At 41.7% G+C, this 23,855-nt stretch overlaps 1 protein-coding gene across 1 annotated transcript; it reads left to right on the forward strand.

Moving 5' to 3' along the window:
• The first annotated feature begins 16,503 nt into the window (after positions 1 to 16,503).
• LOC132881433 (tripartite motif-containing protein 16-like) lies at positions 16,504 to 22,424 on the forward strand. Its single transcript, XM_060913888.1, has 6 exons — positions 16,504 to 17,146; positions 19,340 to 19,435; positions 19,590 to 19,868; positions 19,940 to 20,099; positions 20,728 to 20,787; positions 20,914 to 22,424. Exons 1-6 carry the CDS (start codon positions 16,544 to 16,546, stop codon positions 21,447 to 21,449), a joined length of 1,734 nt encoding a protein of 577 aa, XP_060769871.1. The 5' UTR covers positions 16,504 to 16,543; the 3' UTR covers positions 21,450 to 22,424.
• Positions 22,425 to 23,855: the final 1,431 nt, after the last annotated feature.

Consider the following 23,855-nt stretch of genomic DNA (forward strand, 5'->3'; position numbering starts at 1 on the left):
AATAGCTGCAGCGCATTATCAAGAAATAGTTTAGTACATCCACAAAAAAAGGTGAAAAATGTGACCCTTTAAGCCTAATTTAGACTTCTTTCTGAGCTGCATTTGTTAAGAATCCAGCAAGGACACTTTAGACTTTTTAACAGAGAATATAACATCTCAGTGTCACTCTTAAATTCTCCCCAAATGTAAACTTTTAGCTGCAGTGACATTAACCTAACTGACAAACCTCTGCTAATGAATGGGTCTAAAGATAACACAAAACAATGACTGACAAGGAATGTAGTCGGCGAATTCCGAATCACCGTGTTAACACCAGATTCATATTACCATGGTAGCCCTGCCAATGGTTGCATCCTTTGAAAAGTTTATGTTAACAGTATTGATAGAAATGCAAGAATCACCTCTGTTTGATACCAAACGTGGGTTAACCACGTTTGATAGAACATTTGATAGAACGTGGAACGGCCATCACTGAACAGAGGTGGGGGTCTAATGGCCCTTTTCCACGACCCTTTTTCAGCTCGCTTCAGCTCACTTCAGCCCGACACGGCTCACGTTTCGACTACCTCAGAGCAGCACGACATCTCGTTGCCGTTGTCGTGTGGATGTAGGCTACATCCACACGACAACGGCAACGAGATGTTATTTAAAAAATATCGCGTTCAAATGGGCAACGATCAGTAAAATATCAGGTCCATATGGCAATGCAATGCTTGCTGAAAACGATGCAATACACATGCCACACCTCTAGGGGCGCTGTAAGACGGTCCCTTCGGAGACACCAGAACAATAGAAGAAGTAAGGATGCATGTGCATAAACTATTCACAAGGCTGGCCAGCTATTCAGCAAGTCTCTGACTGGCAATTCACTCTTAACAATGTCTTGGCGGTGTAAAGCAAAGGTTGTCTGCATAAGTTTATCTATCCACACCAGATTTTTCTCTGTCTTTTCAAATTCTTTAATGATCTCCAGTCTCATGTTTTGAAGTGTTTCCTGGTTCTCTCCTCTGGGAAAGTTGGGAAGGAAGTTTACTTCAGCACGACGAGCTCGTTTAATGTTGGAATGAGGGTGCTCATTGTCTGGGTTATTTTTGCTTCTTTTTCCTGCATTGACAGACACCTCTGCACACCCTGATCTGGCCAGTTTTTGGCGATAATTACCCATCTTAAAGCCTAAACTGACCTTCCATCCATACCATCCAGTCTTGCTTCCAAGCTCTTTCAGGCAAGGGTGGGCTGTAATGAGGGATTCAGCAGCCTTACCAATTTCCCTGTCACTAGGGTATGGCTTGAAGCTGTGAATAATTGCAGCCATACTTTCCAGCACATTGTGCTTCTGGGATCTTGTCAATTTCACAGTCTTTCCAGATGTCTCAAAGACATGATTTCCTTCTTCAAGTACATGCTCCACTTCATAGGACAAAGTTGGCACAGGGAAAGCATCAGGCCATTTCTTCTGGCGCTGAGTTAAGGGTACATGTGGGAGTATGTCTGTATCAGAACTTGCAGTAGAAGACTCCTCACTTTCTGATCTCTTAACTTTCAAGGTAGCCTTCTCTGGAAGTTCTTCTATGTCCACAAGTACACTTAGCTGCCCATTAAAGTCTGGGTCTTCATATTGAAGGCTGAAGTCACTATCCAGTTTTGGCTTGAACTTCTCTTGCATTATCATCTTCAGCTCTTCTACAGAGTTTGGTCGGCCATTTAGAGTGAGCTTCATGGCAGTATCCATATCCACATAAACACGTAGCAGGAATTTCTGGGGGGCAGCCATATCTTTTTTCTGTTTTTAACACACTGAAAAGTAAATTAAATGTTTGAGTACACAGATCGAGCATTAAACAGCTGTCCCTTTTCAGAGGTATTGTCCAATTTTAACAATAAGCTACCAATAGGACTAAAGTCCATATGGTAAGAATCAATCTACTTCTCAATTAATGTATATATATCACCTTGGTGTTATGAGAAGTTTTCCTTGTCTGAAATATGCAGACAGAGGCAATGTGTCATTGAGCTCTGATGTGATGTGAACTGCTAAATTTCCTGATACAAGTTCATAGGAGCACGGGTGTTCAATGTATCGTGATTCATGTTCTCGGCAAAGGAAAACGATGTGATTGTTCACCAGGAAAATCTGTTCAATTCTACAAAACTGCGGCAGTGCACCCTCTTGTCCAACTGACACAAACATTCCTGCAGAATAATCAGTTCCATCTATGGTTACCCTTGATCTGCTGTAAATCATGCTGCTGTCAGTGTTTTGGGCAATGTATGCCATGGCAATATCAGAGAGTGTGGAAACCATCACAGAAGAAGCACTCGATGTCTGCTGGTGAGGTTTAAAGAAAGATGGGGCACTCAGATAGTATGCCATCATGTATTGATGCCTCCATGCTAATGTTTTTAGCACATTCTTAAAGTTTTGTGTGTCATGAACAGTATGCTTGAAAAAGCGATGTTTGCCCTCAAACCTAATCTCCCACAGGTGAACAACGGGGCCAAAACAACGAATGAGGTCAGGATAATGCTCAACATAGTGGTGTTTTCGGCAGAGTGTGACATTAGGAAAGACTTCCTTCAACATTTGCCGGTGGTCTTTTATCTTTGTCTCTAAATATTGGGGACAGCACCAATTCAACTATTTCCTTCAAATCCATAAGCACAATCCAAGCTCCATCATCCTCAGGAATTCTATCACCAGTAATCAAAGGGAGTAACCTGAGCAATGTCATGTTCTCATGACCATTGCCTCCAATGGTTTTCTTTTTAGCATATGTCTTTGGGATACGCTGGGGTCTGTCAACATTGTCTGTGTGCTGGTATGGAAATGATGCTATTCTTTTGTTCAAATACTGAAGAGTGAAGTATTTGGAACGGATCATCTTTCTAATACACAAGGCCAGTTCTACGGGCACAATGCCCTCCGACAGATCATGTAGGACATCAGGTGGGAAACCAGTGACAGTATGAAAATACTCCAACCTCTGGTTGAGAACACAGTCCCCTTGCACACCACGCTGACTCACTTTCTCCCCCTGCTTCACAACACTCAAGTCATGATCATGGCTGGCTTTTGTCCTCACACTAAACTCCCCAGCTGAAACTTCGTGAGACTGAATTTGGTCTATTGTAGCAGTGCAGAATCTGCAAAAATATTTGGCCCTAAAAGACTTCATAAAACCTGCAAAACAATGGGCTGCAAGATTGTCAGACACCACACACATGACAGTGCCCTTAACTACCTGACCAATGGATTCAATGAACACACCATCTCTTTCAGGAGTACAAAGTTCTCCCAAGAGAGGGCCAAGTGTTTTTTCATAACCAAATCTCTCAACGTCAGGGACTTTACATAATGCTGCAACTTGCAAGTCAAACATGCAAGTTTGACCTGTATTTACTAGGAAGATCCACAAAGGCCCAGTAAACAGCAGTGATTTAATGAATTTTTCTCGACGTGCCAAGCTGATTAGCAATTTCAGGATCATCAGTGTACAAAAGTAGGGGTAATGTTAGCTCTTCTGAGGACAGTAGTTCATTATCTTTGAAATATGACCCATCTTGGTGGCTCATGTACTGACCTTGTTGTGCTGGTTTTGTTTCTTTAATTTTATCAAGAATGTCAGTATGTCTAAACATTTCCTGAATCATCTCAAGAATGGAAATGTGCACAGTAGTGTGTCCTGGCTCTAGTTCATACTGTACAGGCCTTACCACAGGGTAATGTCTTTCAACATAAGTTTTCCGTCTCTTAGTCGTGGATAATAACTCACCTTTACCGGTTGCGCTAGTAAAAATGTTACAGCCCATAACAGCACTGACAAGCTCATCTAAACATGTTTCACTAACAACAGTGTCATGTCTCAATAAGACCTCTTGTATGGTCTTCTTGATGATGGGTTGGGACAAGGAAAATATTTGAGACAAATGTTCTACAATTTCCTGAGTTGCCAAGTCAGAGACATGGAGAATAGTTTGCATCTTTAAAAATGATGATGCCAAGTTATGGAGCAATGGGCCCTCAATTCATCTGTGTCACTGTCACTCTCATCCTCAGTCTGATTAAAGTCATCTGTAGCCTCAAACTGAGCAGGCCCTTCATCAACACCATCAGCAGAAGATGCTGCTGGAGTGCCATCATTCTCTACAGACATCACACCATCTTCAAAATCTGAACTACCGCCATGGGTTCTGCTTTTGTGTGCATTAAAGGAAGAATAAACATTTGTGCGGTAGTTACAGTTCTTGAATGAGCAAGCGACCATCTCATGCTTTCTCAAATGACCAAACAGTACTGCCTCAGAAAAGGGATGCTTGAAGTTACACATGCGGCATGAATAATATATATGAGCACTCTTTTCTCTATCCAATCTTTCTGTATTGCTGTGACATCGTGATAGATGTGCTTTAAGTGAATCAAAAGACTGAAAACTACAAATGCAATCATCATAGAGACATGACAGAGGGCTAACTCTAGGAAAAATTACTGTGTTGTAGGCGACAATGTCTGAATAATTTTACTTGGGACTGAAATGATACAGTGCACAGCTTGCATTTCCACCCCATTTCCATCCTAACCGTAACTAGCCTTAAAATTAGACCTGATACAGTACCAGGATCGAGGAGGAATTGCTTGTGCACTTCTCACCTTCCACTTGAGCCTACAAGAGAGAGCAACAATATAAATATTAACTTCACATAATACCACATTACTCATCTCATCTCATTATCTCCAGCCGCTTTATCCTTCTACAGGGTCGCAGGCAAGCTGGAGCCTATCCCAGCTGACTACGGGCGAAAGGCGGGGTACACCCTGGACAAGTCGCCAGGTCATCACAGGGCTGACACATAGACACAGACAACCATTCACACTCACATTCACACCTACGGTCAATTTAGAGTCACCAGTTAACCTAACCTGCATGTCTTTGGACTGTGGGGGAAACCGGAGCACCCGGAGGAAACCCACGCGGACACGGGGAGAACATGCAAACTCCGCACAGAAGGGCCCTCGCCGGCCCCGGGGCTCGAACCCAGGACCTTCTTGCTGTGAGGCGACAGCGCTAACCACTACACCACCGTGCCGCCATAATACCACATTACTGTGAAATATAATAACAAAGTATCACATTTTGCATATATAATATTTCCTTCAACTCGTTTAAACAAAATGCATCATTAACATGCATCAAGAAGATGTACAATGGTGAAATTAATTTAGTCAAAACTCAATGTGGTCTTTTGGTCACACAGATCTTCCTCACTCTGTCTCTAGCTGCATGTGCAGGCAACTCATTGCATCGTGAGCAAAAAAATAGGTTACCCATGAGAATCCGGCCATTTCTACATTCTTTTTTGCTTTAAGTTTTGTACAAATAAACATACTTTATTTGCATGCTCAAATGTGCTTTCTAGCCGCAAGTTATTAACTTCACACTAACCAACACTATAGCTTGCTAGAGGCAGAAGACAGCAGCGATCAGCTAACAATGGTTTGCGCGTGCAAACAACGTCAAAAACAACGACAAAAACTTTACTTACCAGATAAGGCCACTTAATACGAAAAGCAACGAGAATACTATAAAAGTATTTCCCCTGGTGAACACCCTTCCCACGGAGGCAACGGGAATGTAGAAATCAGCCCCGTCCATCTCATCCACCAAAATTCTCCGCCATTTTCTTGATTCTGTTCAGATTGTGATCTGCAACGACGTTGGTGACGTCAGACGTCACGTTTGACTGGCACTGAAAATATATTAGCAGTCAGGCAATGTGTACTCAAAAAAATAGATTCCAATACAATCAAAATGTGTTAACTTGCTCAGAAAACTATTAAATTTATTGTTGGCTCAAATAAATACCAGGTTTTAAGTACTGAATAGATAATGTTAATAAGTTGCAAGAACTGTTTGGGTTTACAGTGCAGTTCAGCAATATTCCTGATGCAGATCACCTTGGCTTCCTCAGGGGTCCCGTTTAGTTTTATGAATATTTTACAGTTTGAAGTCCAGGTGTTTTGTATTTTCCTCTGTTTCTTGAGCTGACGTGCTTTTCTGGCTATATCAGCATTGTGTTTGGCTCGGTGCTCGTTTATGAAGACATCTGTTACCTTTAGCTTTCTTCCCTGTTTCAGAAGTGCACTCTTGTGTTTTCTGTTTGTGAATCGCAGTGTTACGGCTGGTCTGTCGCTGGCGTTCCTCCTGTGCAGAGGGTGGCATGCCTCGATGTAATTACAGTCCAACTTGATTCCCTTGGACTGTAGGAAGTCAGTCACCTGTTGCTCTGCGGAGTCAGCATCCAGCTCACCGGGCTCTCCCCCATCGTTCTTGGTCACCGCTTGAGCGTATGACCGGGGCTTTATTTTGAGACTGGTGATGATCATGTCATTGACCCGCGTATACTGCTCCAGGTCCGCCACTCTGCTTTCCAGGTAGTTGATGCGCTTTTCTTTTTCAGCATTCAGCAGCCGCAGAGCCTTCACTTCTTTGAGCAGATTCAGTATACTCTTTTGCTGCAGCCGAACAGCAGACACTTCCTCTGTTATGAAGACTAGCGATTTTTTAATATCGCCGACTTCCTCTGCCTTCAGATTCTTCTTCAGGCCCATGTTGCCAGTTTTTATTGGCACAATTAAGCTGTTTGCCGGAAAATCTACCTGCACTGGGTCCGCCATATCCGCACAGCCAGCTGTTAGCCTAGCTGCTAGTTCAACAGGAAAGTAAACAGGAAAGTAATCCCTTTAAAGGGCGGCACGGTGGTGTAGTGGTTAGCACTGTCGCCTCACAGCAAGAAGGTCCTGGGTTCGAGCCCCGGGTCTGGCGAGGGCCTTTCTGTGTGGAGTTTGCATGTTCTCCCCGTGTCTGCGTGGGTTTCCTCCGGGTGCTCCGGTTTCCCCCACAGTCCAAAGACATGCAGGTTAGGTTAACTGGTGACTCTAAATTGACCGTAGGTGTGAATGTGAGTGTGAATGGTTGTCTGTGTCTATGTGTCAGCCCTGTGATGACCTGGCGACTTGTCCAGGGTGTACCCCGCCTTTCGCCCGTAGTCAGCTGGGATAGGCTCCAGCTTGCCTGCGACCCTGTAGAAGGATAAAGCGGCTAGAGATAATGAGATGAGATGAGATGAGAATCCCTTTAAAGGCAAGTAATTATATGTTTAAAGGTGGATCCATAAGATCTGTATTTCTCAACATGGAAATTTTGCTAGAGTTGATGGGACTACCACAGCCTGGGAGCAGGCTATCATCAGTAGCAGGTCATCTCTACAGCGTCCAGTGAGTGAGAGGTAGAAGAAGTTACTCTGTCAGATTGCCTTTTGCCACAGTTGCAGCTCCAGGAGGAAGAGTTGCACTGCTGTAGGCTGTAATCTGCGGTCCTGTGCTGGAGGGAGGATGGACAGCGCGGGGAGGAAAGGGGTTGTTTGTGATACAAAGATTCACAGTAAGAAGGTAATCTCTCCAAACACACACTCGATGAAGTGTACAGTATCGTCTCGTGTTCGTAGCACGAACCCCATTTCCAGAAGAGTTAGCATATTTTCCAAAATGCAATAAAAACAAAAGTCTGTGATTTGTTTAATTCATGTGAAGCTTAATTTAACAAAGTTAGAATTTGATGCCTGTAACGCACTCAAAAAAAGTTGGGACAGAGACAAAATAAGACTGAAAAGTTTATAAGATATTCAAGTAACACCATTTTGGAAGATTCCACAATAAGCAGGTGAATTGCTATCATGATTGGGTATAAAAGGAGCAACACCAAAGGCTCAGTCTTTACAAGCAAAGGTGAGTTGTGGCCAGGCTTGTAGTACTCGAGTCCGACTCGTGCCCTAATTGTAAAGACTTGTTACTTGACTTGGACTTGAGCACTGATGACTCGGACTTGGATTCGGTCTTGTGCATTAACTGCATTTGGACTCGTAAATTGGAGAAAAGGACTCTGAATTTTTCTTTATTTTTTTGTAACATGCCATAATAATTTAGCATAGGATATTTATATCTACATTAATTTTTATACTAATTTCGTGCAAGAGAATGCACATTCACCTGTTCGTACATCATGTTCAGGAACAAGCTAACATTAATGGCACTCAAATGCCTGGAGAGAACGCCCCTAGGATTGTCTGCTTTGCTTATACAGAATTTTCGTGCAGTGGGAAGAAATGCACTGCTGTGTGTTCCATATTGAAGTTTTTACATGTTTATTCAAAAACGAAAGTGAAACATACAGACAGACACTAGGTGGCAGTAGTTCCTGTCTTGACTTCCATTGTCAAATTACTGTATTACAACACTCCCACTTAATTTTACAATGAAATCAAGACTTTTTTTTCACTAAATTATATTACTTAGGAGGATAGTTAAACTTAAACACTTTCGGGACAACACTCCCTATTTACTCCAATTAGCAAGATTCTTTTTCTTCCTTTTTACCTTGCTTACAGTTTTCTTAACTTAGACTATTCAATACTAAACAGTACACCTTAACAGAATTACACAGCACAAAGTCCAGTCTCTCTCCTAAGATACTCAAACCTTTGCTTTGCTAATGGCTTGGTCAAGATACAGTATCTGCCTTCATATTTTCTGTCGGACAATATTGCAGTTGAATTTGTCCATTCTGCACACATTCAGGAATGTAGCGATAACAAATGTCTATGTGCTTTGTCCTTGAATGATCAACTGGATTCTTCGCGATGGGGATAGCTCCTTGGTTATCTTCCAGGATCACCACGGGCGATTGCTCTAAGACAACGAGGGAGGCTCAGCCTCCTCTAAAAATGACGAACATCGTGTAGGATGAATTGCGCTAGGCATAGCCGGCGATTGCTATAGGCGACCTAGGCAATTGCCTAGAGCGCAAAGTGTGCCCAGGGGCGCCAAGGGCGACCAAAACCCCACCAAAAAGGAGGGATGGAGTTATTGAATGGAGATGTTACCAAGTGCATCAGTGGTGTACAGTGTTTTCAACCACTGTGCTGCCGAACTCTAGTACCGCGGAACACTAGTGTGCCGTGAGAGATCACCAAGTGCACCGTGGAAAATTATAGAATGACTGTATATTGTAAATATTGGCAACAGCGTTTTAGTTTCAGTCAACATTTTCTATTGGTGATGTGCCTTGAGATTTTTTCATTGAAAAAAGTGCGCCGTGGCTCAAAAAGGTTGAAAAACAAGTGTAGCCTACGCAGTAGTGGTCGGTGATTTCCTTATGCCTACTAAAAATGCACAATGATAGGCAGGGCCGCTGACAGCTTTGGCTGGGCCCAGGACAAAATGCTCTGAATGGGCCCCCCCTAACACCCCCGGGCCAACCCACACACACACACACCTCTCTTATCCCAGTCTCTACTCACTCCAACCCTTAAATGACAGGCATTCAAAAACCATTCAACCGGTCAACAACCATTTCATTTTAGCATTTCAACATTTTTACAGTTTTAACGTTTTAACAAAAAAAAAGCCCAAAACCAGCAACCTCACACACATTGTGATCCTGTGAAGTAATCCCCAATTTCACTGAATCTTTCTCCCCTGTACTGTCACGGAATAAGCAGTTATTGTTATTTTGTATCCTTTAACCGAACGCCATTAAATGTATTCCGTTATGCCCCAAGCCTGCATGCGACAGCCCCCGCAATGCCTTCCTAAACTCGTGGATAGTCTACTATAATCACGCGAATGGGGTGCTCTTGAAGGAGCAGAGATGGACAGGGGATTTCGGGCAGGGCTGGGGGCGAACATAGTATACTGTGCGTGCGTACTGTCCAGTGTGAAAAGCAGATAAGAACACACCGCTCGAGAAACAGCGGGATATGATTGCGGGCTAATGTGAATATTCTTAGCTTCAATCAGATATATGAAACACAATGTTATTAAGCCGTTGTGGTTATGAAATGATTCAATGCCCTGTGCGTTTGATATGGTGTTCAGTGTGACTTGCTCTCCCCTCGTTTGTAACATGAATTGCGTGCCGCGCGTGCCTTGGTTGGGGTTACTTTACGGGGCTGGAAAAAGTTGGCTGTGTCTTACCTGGCTCAGCTGCCCCACTGCCTTTGCTAGTACCTGCTGCATCATCCGAATCTTTTTTAAAATATTTATGCAGTGAGCCCCTGAGTCTCTTGGTTTCTTCCTCTCTTTTTCTCTTTTCTTTTCTTTGCTCCTGACTTGTGCATGTTGGCAAATGGCACGCACGCTGATTGTCGAAGCGCTATGATCGAACGATGTCATTTTTTTCCCCTTAATCAAAGAGTCAGGCCAAACCATTTTTGCATTAGGGGTGGTAGGGGGTTCTTGACGCCTTTTTCAAAGACAATAAAGGCAAAAGATCTAGAAATCATTTATTGAATGCAAATATAGCACATTTCTCCCCCAAATCAACACATTTTGAAATGAAATAAAATAATTTAATCGCAACTTCATGAGAGCCCAGTTCTGGGCCCTCGCCATTCCTGGGCCCGGGACAACATACCCGTAAGGGGGGTGGGGGGAGCGGTGTTCATCGGGGAATGAGAATGGCTATCCACTGCAAAAAGTAGCCCAGACGACAAGTGCTTAAATGAAGAAATCCAAACTCTCGGGTTCGCAAGGGCACAAACGAAGGCTACAGGAAGAAACAAATAGAACCAAGTAGAGAGGTAAGTCTGATCTAATCTCTCATATCAACCATTATAGTGGCAAATTAATATTTTAGACGCCTGAATCAATGTCTGCCTAGCTAACTAGATGCAAACAGCAATAGACTTCAATAACAAAGTACCCATAATAGCACTTTTGTTTGAAAATACAGCCCATTGATGTCCTAACAGGGTGCTTAAGTTTGCACAATTTAGAATTGTAGAATTTTTGATTCATTTAATTTGTTAATTCTTCAGAGATGACTTAACTTTTAATAGCAAAAAAGAAACTAAAAATAATTTCTTGTTTATTGTTCATGCACTACACTTTGAACAGGGTGCGGAAGAGTTTTTGCCCATTATATGGAGATATGTATTGGATTTGTGTGGTCATTTTACTTTGTGACACTTTATGTTAATAATGATAACAGTAATAACAATAATGAAAAGATAAAAATGACTTCTTGTTTATTGTCCATGCTCCGTACATTGTTTAATAGTAATAGAATAGAGTGATTAGATTAAAGTGTTATTTAAATGTTATTAGAGGGTTTTTTTCCTGTGGGGGGGTGCCAAAACTCAATCTCGCCTAGGGCAGCCAAAGACCTAGAGCCAGCCCTGGCGCTAGGCTTATGTTATAGCCGACCTTATAACATTGCTATTTCAGATCCAGAATCATAGAAATATATGTGCTCAACCCACTACAGTGCGAAATCATTCCCTTATAACTTTAATGTGTGCATGAGTTTTTCCCCCTCGTGACAGCGCGATGCAGCCCAGCCTCAGTGCACTTCAATGGCATTTGGGAGCTATGCGCTTTCAATATCAAAATGCAAGACGATTATTGGACAAATACTGCGAAAACGCCCGCCTATGGAGTCCCACGGACTCCCAGCCTCAGTGGACTTCAATGGCATTTGGGAGCTCTGCGCTTTTCAATATCAAAATGCAAGACGATTATTGGACAAATACTGCGAAAATGCCCGCCTACAGACTCCCAGCCTCACATGGGAGGGACATGGCAGTTTCTGCGAGGAGACTGGTGATTGGTGAAAGCGGACGGATATTTTCTTTGATTGACAGCTCGTTTCAACTATAGACAGGCAGCGGTGAATTTCAGTTCAGTCCCATGCGGATTCGCAAGTGCTGTGGTGTATTGTAAGAGCTCAGCTTACATTTCGATTTCATTCATTACATACGGTTTCTACCAGCTTTTTTAGTTTGTATATATTTTCATTGTAAATAAAGTGTAAATATAGTGTTGTCAAGTTTGCTATCTTAGTTCCAGAAATTTCATTTGTTTGAGTGACTGAACTTGAACTTGAGGGAGCTAGTCAGCTAGCAAGAAAGCTGCGCACAGATGCCAAGCATTGCTGATTTAATTTTGGCGAAGCCATTTGCCAGTCTTCCTTTCGAGGAAAAAATTAAAATTAAAGAGCAGGGTAGACCAACGCCTCAAATTGACTTGGTGAAAAAAGTAGGGAATAATACTCGTTCCTTTCAGCTCTCCTGGTACGAGAAAGTGAATTGGCTAACAGCAAGTGACCCACATCAACAACAGTAAATAGGCTACTTTAGTAATATGTCATGGATGGACCAAAAATATAGAATCTATTTAAAATGTTTATGCTGAGTGTATTATATTGGAATACATATTTTTCTGGATATGAATTAAACACAGCTACTATTTGGAAAACATTTTTAAACAAAACCACAGCCAAGAACATTTCATACTACAGACCTGGATTAAAAGTGAAGGGTTATCAAAATTGTCAATAAAACATTTCTCAGTCAAAATAAGTCAAATATACGGAAAGTGTCATTGAATGAAATGTGTGGCACCCAGCTCTACTGCTGAGGTTCCTGACAAAGAGCTGCTTTCAATAATGATCAATTTTTAAACAACATGCCACAATTTTAAAATATAAAATGTTAAAATATACCCCTCCCCCCAACAGCACCATCATGTATATTGGACAGTAGGCTAATGCGCCAAAAGAACCTGTTATTTCACAGTTTGTGACGCTGCCAACAATCAGCCAGATCAGAGGCAAGAATATGGGCAAAATTGATGTTTTTTCTTTTAAAATCTGGAAATATCGTAACCGACCAGCCTCCCCTGTTTGAAAGACTACCAGCCGCCACTGAGGATCACGCTAGGTGTAGCATCCATTCCGAGATCACTCAGTAGTCGTGTAAGCCAGGTACACTCCTGTGCTGCCTGGCTGAGAGCGACGTATTCAGCTTCAGCTGTTGACAGTGCAACTGTTGACTGTTTCTTGCTGAGCCAACTCACTGCTCCTCCACCCAGTATGAAAACATTACCGATTGTAAAGCGACGGTCATCCTGATCTCCAGCCCAGTCGGCATCTGAGAACCCGACTGAAGTTCCAGACTCTGACCACTCATACTTGAGAGTGAGGTTCACGGTGCCCTTTACAGTAAGTAACAAAGAATTCTTTTCACAGCAGTCAGATGCGCAGTAGTTGGATCTGCATTGAACTTTGACACAACACTCACTGCTTGTGCTATGTCTGGTCTTGTGGCCATTGCAGCATACAGCAGACTACCTACAATGGACTGATAGGTACTTGGGTTCACTGGCTTACTCACACCATAATTTCTTTTTAACTTCACATTTGTGTCAGCCGGGGTTGTCCTGGATTGGCTTTATCCATTCCATATTTCTGAAGAATGGCTTCAATGTAATGCTTCTGGTGAAGAAACACACAGTTCTTTGTCTTGTCTTGGACAACTGAGATGCCCAATATGTAAGACAGCTCACCCATGTCTTTCATCTTGTAGCGCACCTTCAGAGCAACTTTCAACTTATTCATGCTTTCTATTGACTCTGTAATCAGAATCAAATCATCAACATACACAGATAGTATCTCTAGTTTCTGCTGAGATCTCACGAACATACAGGAGTCTGATGTGCTCTGTTTGAATCCAACATCCTTCATGAACTCTGTGAAATTCTTACTCCAGCAGCGAGGAGACTGCTTAAGCCCATAGATTGACTTCTTCAGTCTACACACTAAGTGCTCCTGGCCTGGTTTGACATACCCCTCTGATTGCTCCATGTAGATTTCCTCCTCTAGATGTCCATTTAGGAATGCAGTTACGACATCCATCTGATGAACATGTAGATTATTTTGAACAGCAAAGGACAGCGATGTACGAATGGAATTGAATCGTACCACAGGTGAAAAAGTTTCATCATAGTCATCGCCATACTTTTGTGACTAACCCTTAGCGACAAGCCTGCACTTGTATCTCTCCACTTGTCCGTCACTATGATGCTTGACTTTGAGCACCCATCTCGATCCTATAGCCTTGCGATCTCTTGGTAAATCCACTAAGTCCCAAGTTTCATTATCAAGCAGCGACTCATATTCCAAGTCAGCCGCGTCCTTCCATTCCTTTGCATTAGGACTCATCATTGCTTCCTTTAGTGTTCTTGGTTCTGTTGCACAACAGACATTGGCATAATGTTCAACAGTCACTATGTCAGCAAACTCATCATATCCATACCTCTTTGGAGGCTTTCTGATTCTGACGCCTTCTCTTGGAGCTTCATTGACAGGTGCCTCATCAACTGATGCTCCCCTTTCATCTGTATTCATGGTAGTCTCATTCTCTGAACATGAAAATTCCACTTCCTGTTTCCAGTCAAAGTCTGATTCATTGAAGACAACATCCCGATGAATTAGAATCCTCCTTTTCTCCTCATCAAACAGGCAGTAACCCTTGGCATTGTTTGCATATCCCATGAAAGGAAGCTTCACAGCTTTCTTGTCCAGCTTTCTTCTCTCTATGTCTGGGACATGTGCATAAGCTACAACCAAACACACTCATGTGACTCACATTTGGCTTTTTTGCCACACCATGTCTGGTAGGGGGTCTCTTGCTTTAGAACAGATGTGGGCAGCCTGTTCTGTATGGTACGTAAGCTGCTGTTGCTACAGCCTCTGCCCAATAAGTCTTTGGCAACTTTGCATGAGACAGCATACTCCTAGCTGCTTCAACTAAAGTCTGATTTTTTTCTTTCTGCTACACCGTTTTGCTGAGGTGTATGGGGTACAGACATTTCATGATGGATGCCTTGAGCCTTCAAGTATTCTTGAAATTCTGTGGATGTGTACCCCCCAACATTGTCTGTCCTCAGTCTTGTGACTTTTTGTCCACACTCATTTGAGAATGTTTTTTCAAATTCTTTGAACTTGCTAAGCACTTCACTTTTCTGTTTCATGAAGTATACCTTGCAGCATCTTGAGTAGTCATCAATAAATGTCACGAAGTACTTTGATCCACTTATGGTTTCAGTCTGCATGGGACCACAGACGTCACTATGGATCAGCTGTAGCTTGCGCCTGGAACGGATTTCTCCCACTGGCTTGAAAGGCTTTCTAGACAGCTTGCCCTCCACACATGCTTCACAAAAAGAGACTTCTTTCTCTGCAGAAAAATCCACTCCACTTACCAGAGCCTTAAGCTCCTTCAACCTGGTAGTGTGACCCAGTCATTGATGCCATAGACTGGCTGCTACTGATGCACTTGCTGCACCATGACAGGCGGGCGAACTTCCCTCAATGTCCAGCTGATGCAATCCATCAGATCTTTGTGTTCCCATCCCTTGAAGATCTCCATCTTTGCCACGGATGTAGCACCAAGACTTCTTAAACTGCACTGTATTTCCTTTTCTGGCAGCAGCTCCCACTGAGAAGAGATTCCCAGACAGGAGAAGAATGACTTTTTTATTTGTAGGCTACAGAAACTTTGAGGAACGAAATAAAAACCGGTATTAACCGGTTACCATTATTTTTAATAAGCGTTTCTGTTCCGGAACATAAAAAATAAGAAAGTTTCTGGTTTCGTTTCTGTTCCATGTGAAATAGAAAAAGTTCCCGGTTTTCGTTTTCGTTCCGTGAACCGGTTCAAAGCCCTGGCTACAACAACATGGCTTCGGAGACACAGCGTGCGTGTGCTTAACTGGCCTGCTGACAGTCCAGATCTGACTCCTATTGAGAATGTATGGCGCATCATGAAGAGGAGAATCAGACAACAGTGACCACGGACTGTTGAGCAGCTGAAGTCTTGTATCAAGCAAAAATGGACAATAATTCCAATTGCAAAACTGCAACAATTAGTGTCCTCAGATCCCATACGATTAAAAAGTGTCATTGAAAGTAAAGGTGATGTAACACAGCGGTAATAAAGCCTCTGTCCCAACTTTTATTGAGTGTGTTTCAGCCATCAAATTCTAACTTTGTTTATAGTTACAAAATATAATTAAGTTTGTCAGTAAAACTATTTGTCAGTAAAAATATTTTCTTTGTACTTTTGTCAGTGAAACAAAGGTTTAAGTAAATTAATAAATTCAAGATTTTTGGTTTTATTGCATTTTGGAAAATATCCCAATTTTTCTGGAAATGGGGTTAGTACATGTATGAGACTTCTTCACAGTGCTGGAGCTGTCATCACATTAAACACATTTTGTGAATTTACTTTTTGTACTTTATTACAAAAGCTGCAATTGTAAATTTTTGAAAATGGATCAAATAAAAATGGATGTAATTAAGGATGTACTTTTATATCCAAGTAATTTAGTTTGATTGTTAATAGATGACTTGGAAAATGTTTGTGAGTTTTGCAGAGAGTAGTGTACAAGTGTACACACATATACACAGCTTAGAATGTTATATTGTGCAGTTTGGAGGTTTTTATTTTTCCTCAGAAAAAAACGTGCTCAAGAAATGGTTAACAGAGGAACGTTCATGAACTCTGTCTTTGTGCTCCTCCTCCTCTCTCTCTCTCTCTCTCTCACTCACACACAAAACAAGGAAATGACTTCGCATTTCAGAGGAAACGAAACTAGAGTCTCTCTCTCTCTCTCTCTCTCTCTCTCTCATTGTGTGAGTTCAGGAAAATGGCCGAGGCCAGTATTTCAGTAGATCAGCTTTCAGTGGACCAGTTCCTCTGTTCAGTGTGTCTGGATCTACTGAAGGATCCAGTGGCGATCCCCTGTGGTCACAGTTTCTGTAAGGTGTGTATTAATGACTGCTGGGATCAGGATGAGAAGAGCGGAGTTTATCGCTGTCCTCAGTGCAGAGACACTTTCACTCCAAGGCCTGTTCTATGCAGAAACAACATGCTGTCTGAAGTGGTGGAGAAACTGAAGAAGAAGACCGAAGTCCAAGCTGCTTCTCCTGCTCACTGTTACGCTGGACCTGGAGATGTGGAGTGTGATTTCTGTACCGGGAGAAAACACAAAGCCGTCAGGTCCTGCCTGATGTGTCTGGCCTCCTTTTGTGAAACTCATCTGAAACCTCACTATGAAGTTCCTTCCTGGAAAAAGCACAAGTTAGTCGAAGCTTCTGGAAATCTACAAGAGATGATCTGCTCTCAGCATGATAAAGTGCTGGAGATCTACTGTCGTACTGACCAAAGCTTCATCTGTTATCTCTGTACGATGCATGAACACAGAGGTCATGACACAGTCGCAGCTGTAGCGGAAAGAACTGAAAAACAGGTGAGAAAGTTTTAGAGACATTTTTAGAACCAATTCATCCTAATTTTACTCGTGTCTACAATCAGCTGTTTTAACCTGGTTACAAATTAATCAGAGGTTGAAAAATTTTCCATTTGTGTGTTCATCAGAAAGGTTTCTCAATGTACTAAAAGATTATTAAAGTGTAATATAACATCATTAAGAGAATGTTTAATGTATTGTTGCTCAGAGGGTAAATCTTGGGTGTGGCACCATCATCCAGACTTTTACAGCTTAAGCATGTGCACACAAGTCACAACTATTAAACACACACACAGTACACACTCGCTTTACAGAACAGCTCGAGACACTGCTGTGTAAAATGTGATAAACTCATTAACAGTTAAACCTCCTGAATGATGCAGCAAAAAACATTCACCTTCCAGTCAGGAGATGATGAGTTTAAATCCCATCGATGCTCTACACCAGCATAACTGGGCCAGATCTCTCCTCTGTCAATTAGAACAACATTAGCCGTGTGGGTGTGAGCTCATGTACAACCCCAATTCCAAAAAAGTTGGGACAAAGTACAAATTGTAAATAAAAACGGAATGCAATAATTTACAAATCTCAAAAACTGATATTGTATTCACAATAGAACATAGACAACATATAAAATGTCGAAAGTGAGACATTTTGAAATTTCATGCCAAATATTGGCTCATTTGAAATTTCATGACAGCAACACATCTCAAAAAAGTTGGGACGGGGGCAATAAGAGCCTGGAAAAGTTAAAAGTTCAAAAAAAGAACAGCTGGAGGACCAAATTGCAACTCATTAGGTCAATTGGCAATAGGTCATTAACATGACTGGGTATAAAAAGAGCATCTTGGAGTGGCAACGGCTCTCAGAAGTAAAGATGGGAAGAGGATCACCAATCCCCCTAATTCTGCGCCGACAAATAGTGGAGCAATATCAGAAAGGAGTTCCACAGTGTAAAATTGCAAAGAGATTTAACATATCAACATCTACAGTGCATAATATCATCAAAAGATTCAGAGAATCTGGAAGAATCTCTGTGCGTAAGGGTCAAGGCCGGAAAACCATACTGGGTGCCCGTGATCTTCGGGCCCTTAGACGGCACTGCATCACATACAGGCATGCTTCTGTATTGGAAATCACAAAATGGGCTCAGGAATATTTCCAGAGAACATTATCTGTGAACACAATTCACCGTGCCATCCGCCGTTGCCAGCTAAAACTCTATAGTTCAAAGAAGAAGCCGTATCTAAACACGATCCAGAAGCGCAGACGTCTTCTCTGGGCCAAGGCTCATTTAAAATGGACTGTGGCAAAGTGGAAAACTGTTCTGTGGTCAGACGAATCAAAATTTGAAGTTCTTTATGGAAATCAGGGACGCCGTGTCATTCGGACTAAAGAGGAGAAGGACGACCCAAGTTGTTATCAGCGCTCAGTTCAGAAGCCTGCATCTCTGATGGTATGGGGTTGCATTAGTGTGTGTGGCATGGGCAGCTTACACATCTGGAAAGACACCATCAATGCTGAAAGGTATATCCAGGTTCTAGAGCAACATATGCTTCCGTCCAGACGACATCTCTTTCAGGGAAGACCTTGCATTTTCCAACATGACAATGCCAAACCACATACTGCATCAATTACAGCATCATGGCTGCGTAGAAGAAGGGTCCGGGTACTGAACTGGCCAGCCTGCAGTCCAGATCTTTCACCCATAGAAAACATTTGGCGCATCATAAAACGGAAGATACGACAAAAAAGACCTAAGACAGTTGAGCAACTAGAATCCTACATTAGACAAGAATGGGTTAGCATTCCTATCCCTAAACTTGAGCAACTTGTCTCCTCAGTCCCCAGACGTTTACAGACTGTTGTAAAGGGAAAAGGGGATGTCTCACAGTGGTAAACATGGCCTTGTCCCAACTTTTTTGAGATGTGTTGTTGTCATGAAATTTAAAATCACCTAATTTTTTCTCTTTAAATGATACATTTTCTCAGTTTAAACATTTGATATGTCATCTATGTTCTATTCTGAATAAAATATGGAATTTTGAAACTTCCACATCATTGCATTCCGTTTTTATTTACAATTTGTACTTTGTCCCAACTTTTTTGGAATCGGGGTTGTATAAAGAAGGAGCAGATGCAGGAGGAAGTGGAGGAAAAATAACAAACATCTAAACAGCTAAATGTTCACAGAGTGAGTTAAAGGAGGAGCAGATGAAATCCCAGCAGAGAATCCAGGAGAAGCAGAAGAAGGTGCAGGAGCTGAAACAGGCTGTGAACACTATAAAGGTGAGCAGTGAGCAGAGACAGAGCTGCTCCTAGAAACACACACAACATGGACAACGAGTCATTTACAGTCCCAGTAAGAGAGGGAATGATAGATGAGCTTTAAATCTTGTGTGTGTGTGTGTGTGTGTGTGTGTGTGTGTGTGTGTCCTAACAGCGCAGTGCACAGACAGCAGTGGAGGACAGTGAGAGGATCTTTACTGAGCTGATCAGCTCCATGGAGAAAAAGCGCTGGGAGGTGACGGAGCTGATCAGAGATCAGGAGAAGGCTGAACTGAGTCGAGCTGAACGACTCCTGGAGCAACTGGAGCAGGAGATTGCTGATCTTCAGAGGAGAGTCACTGAGCTGGAGCAGCTTTCACACACACACGATCACATCCATTTCCTCCAGGTAACACACACACACACACACACACACACACACACACACACACCTGTCTGTATAATCCCATGAATATTTCTCCACCTTTCTCCTTCTCCATGATGTTTGTTTCTTTCTCTCTGTAGAGTTTCCAGTCTCTCTGTGTCTCTTCTGGACGTGAGGACTCACCCAGCATCACTGTCAATCAACATCTCTCATTTGATGGAGTGAGGAAATCTCTCTCTGATCTGAAAAAGAGACTCGAGGAATTCTGCCAGGAGGAATTCATCAAAATCCCTGAACATGGTGAGAGAAATCGTCCTGCTGGGAAATCTTTACTTTCTCTGCAGCACAGTAAAGAGAGACATCAAATTTCCCCAAAACACACAGAAATGATTTCAGATGATGACGTGAACTTCCTGTTATTGCTGCTCTCGACTGGAAAGATGATTTTATACACTTACACTTTTTATTCAGGTCTTAATAGTGTCAAAGCTTCTGTTTTGTTTTCAGTGATTGTACTATTAATAAAGGACACACACATTTATTCACACATTCCTCCAAAGAGAGAGAGAGTTCATAATAAGAATAACAGTTCATATAAGAATAAATAATAAGAATAAATAATAAGAATAAAAGTTCTTATTCTTAAGTTCTTAAAAAATAATAAATAATAAGAATAAAAGTTCATATATGAATAACATTTATTCTGTAGTCATTAGTTACCAAAGCAGCTCTCTGCTCGTGCTCATGTTATTAATAAAGATTATTTCTCCGTCGTTCAAAAATCTCATTTAAATCCCACACCTAGAGAATGTGTTTTCTAAAATAAAACGCTGATTAAACATCAGACACAAATTGTATCACTTTAAACTGTTTCCGTCTTTTACAGAACCTGATTTTTCATCTCCATTGTGTTTCTGTGTCTCCACAGCTGCAGCAGTTCAGATGATTTTACCCTCAGAACCAAAGAGCAGAGAAGATTTTCTGCACTGTACGTGTAAAACACACACACACACACACACACACACACACACACACACACACACAGTGTCTCACTCTCCACATAAATCTATGCTGTGATTAATATCTAACATGTTCACATTTCTCATGTGTTTAGATTTCTGTGATCTTACTCTGGATCCCAACACAGTAAATTATCACCTCATTCTGTCTGAGAAGAACAGAGTGGTGACGCGCAGTGAGAGAAATCAGCCGTACTCTGATCATCCAGAGAGATTTGACTCCTACAGTCAGGTGTTGTGTAAGGAGAGAGTGTGTGGACGCTGTTACTGGGAGGTGGAGTGGAGCAGTGAGGGATGTGTGGACATATCAGTCTCATATAAAGACATCAGAAGGAAAGGAGGGGGTAATGAGTGTTGGTTTGGACGCAACAATCAGTCCTGGAGTCTGTACTGTTCTTCTTCTTCTTCTCTCTCTTTCTATCACAACAGCATTAAGACTGATCTCAGAGTTCCATCCCCCTCCAGAATAGGAGTGTATGTGGATCACAGTGCAGGAACTCTGTCCTTCTACAGCGTCTCTGACACGATGAAGCTCCTCCACAGAGTCCACACCACATTCACTCAGACTCTATACGCTGGGTTCAATTTACCTTATTGGGGATCAACTGTGAGATTGTGTGATCCAAAATAAAATATTAAATGATTTGATGTTTTTAAAATTAAGATGAACAGCTTTACTTTTATATAGAGAGTTTAAGTCCAATAAAGATGGAACATGAGGAAAGTCTTTTACAGACCCTCCAGGATTTCGCGATGTTGCGATTTGCAACTTCAACGCAAATTCAACCAATCCCCGCGAATTCAGGGCGGGGCTGCAATTATATCCAATCACCGCAACTTTCTCACAAATTTGACCAATCGTTGGCGTCGTCTTGAGGTGACGTCGACAAACTACCTTCCGCCTTACTTCCGTGTTTCCGTTCAAGAGAAGCAGCATGTGCGCAGTGTTGCCAGATTGGGTGTTTTTAAGTGTATTTTGGCGGGTTTTGAACATATTTTGGGCTGGAAAACGTCAGCAACGCTGAAAGTGTGTTATGTTTACAGTGAAGGACTGGGTGCACTTTACATTATTTTTTTTACTTAATACAAGAAATTAATGGATGCCAACATTTTTGCCAAAATGGTATTTTATTTTCCATTGTTTCGGCAGCTTCAGCATCATACTGTGAGATTCTGTTCAAATTGTTTTTTTCTTCTATGAAGCCTGAGCCATTTATTTTATTAGTTTATAATCATTGTTTAATTTAGTCTTCAGGAGAGACTGCCTGCACACAGTCAGGGGCGCCGCCAGAAATTTTGGGCCCCATGAAAGATTAGAATTTTGGGCCCCCCAACTTTGCCCACCCTCGTCACAATTGCACTATTGTCATTATTTGACTTTTGATAGCCCATGGACCTTGAGTTGGTGACTTTGTTATTACATTTTATGTATTAACCTACCAGGGACTAGATGAAAACTGGTCAGTGACTAATTCTGGTGCATTTACAATCACAAATGAAAATTCAAGATTTTGCCACATGCCTTCTTGTGCTAGGACAATTGGTAGTGAAATGTGTGATGTGGCTGCTAATAAATCATAGAAAAAGTTTTCTACCCAGTGTCAAACACTTGACTGGTGTCCGTTATTAGCAACACTTTAATCTAGCAAACTGTATATGGCGCTCGCTCATTAAAAACTTCAATCCTAAAGCATGTATGGGTTGTATTGCTGCTTACCTCCTTCTCCAAAGGGGGGTTCAGTGGTTTGGTAGGGCGGAGGTCCCCCTGAGGCTGAATCTGTGCATATTTAGGGCACCCCATTAGTTATGAAACTGGTTATTAGCACTAGTTATTAGCACCAGCATAACGTAATATTTCATCTTGTTTATCACACAAGTCAGTTCAGTTATTAAAATGGAAAAAATGCCACTGTACAAACTGTAAAAGTGTTCTCTTGATAGGCTAATCCAACCACGTTCATACTGTTCATTTACCATTCGCTAATATTTTGAACACACGTAAGCGATTAGCTACCTTTCTTTGGGAAAAACTGGATGACCAGTTGCCTGCCTCTCCGGTCCCTCTCAGCTTTCAGCTGCCTTTCTTTACGTTTTTGACAGCCACTCTTCATATTTAGTGATCATAGACTGTACGCACTCCACTGCTGGCTGGCTGGCTGCTGCACCGCGACACAGCAGCAAGTAGCGTCGCACTGATCAGCACACAGATTTAACGCATCGCGCTTCTACCAGAACTGGACCGTACCATTTCGCAAAAGGGGGAGGGTTAAATGACAATATGTTGAAGAACTCAAGAAATAGACAACCTTGTTCAATTAGCTCATTTTACCAGATGGAATATTGCATTGTTGTTATTTCAAAAGTCTTATTAAAATCATTAAAAGCATATTATCAGCCCCTTAAAGGGCCCCATGGCAGTGCTGGGCCCCTAGAATTGTTCTAACCTTTCCCCCCGGCGGCGCCCATGCACACAGTACTAGTATTAATAGTTTTTTTTTCTTACATGAAAGCTGAGGCATTTATATTATATTTTAAGGTAACTTCATGTTGTGCTGTGAGGTTCTATGCACTTTAACTTTTGAACCAACAGGTGCATTTGGATAAGTAAAGCCTATTTTTCTGCATTTTTGTAGTCCTGCTAATCTTTTATATTGGTAAAGTTGTTTATAGGACCATTTCTCAGTGTCTTTGTTTTTTTAATCAATAGTTTTTCAGTAATAACTTTAATATTTAACATAATTACTCAATTTTAATCACAAAAAGAGAAAATCACAACTTTCACTTCCTCCCGCAATGTAATCGCAACAAAAACCTAAAAAACACCGCAACTTTCATCGCAATTTTTTGGAAAACCCCCCGCAACATCAGACATTTTAGCCCGCAACAATCACAAAAAAGGCCCGCGAAATCCTGGGGGGACTGCTTTTAGATTTTCTAATATTTATTTATAATATGAGATCTTCATTTCTCTGTCTTTTAGGAGATTTAATATTATAATTGTGACCATTATATAAAAATAATTTTCAGAACTTTAAAA

This window comes from Neoarius graeffei, chromosome 2 (assembly GCF_027579695.1).
Source record: "Neoarius graeffei isolate fNeoGra1 chromosome 2, fNeoGra1.pri, whole genome shotgun sequence".
NCBI lineage: Eukaryota > Metazoa > Chordata > Actinopteri > Siluriformes > Ariidae > Neoarius > Neoarius graeffei.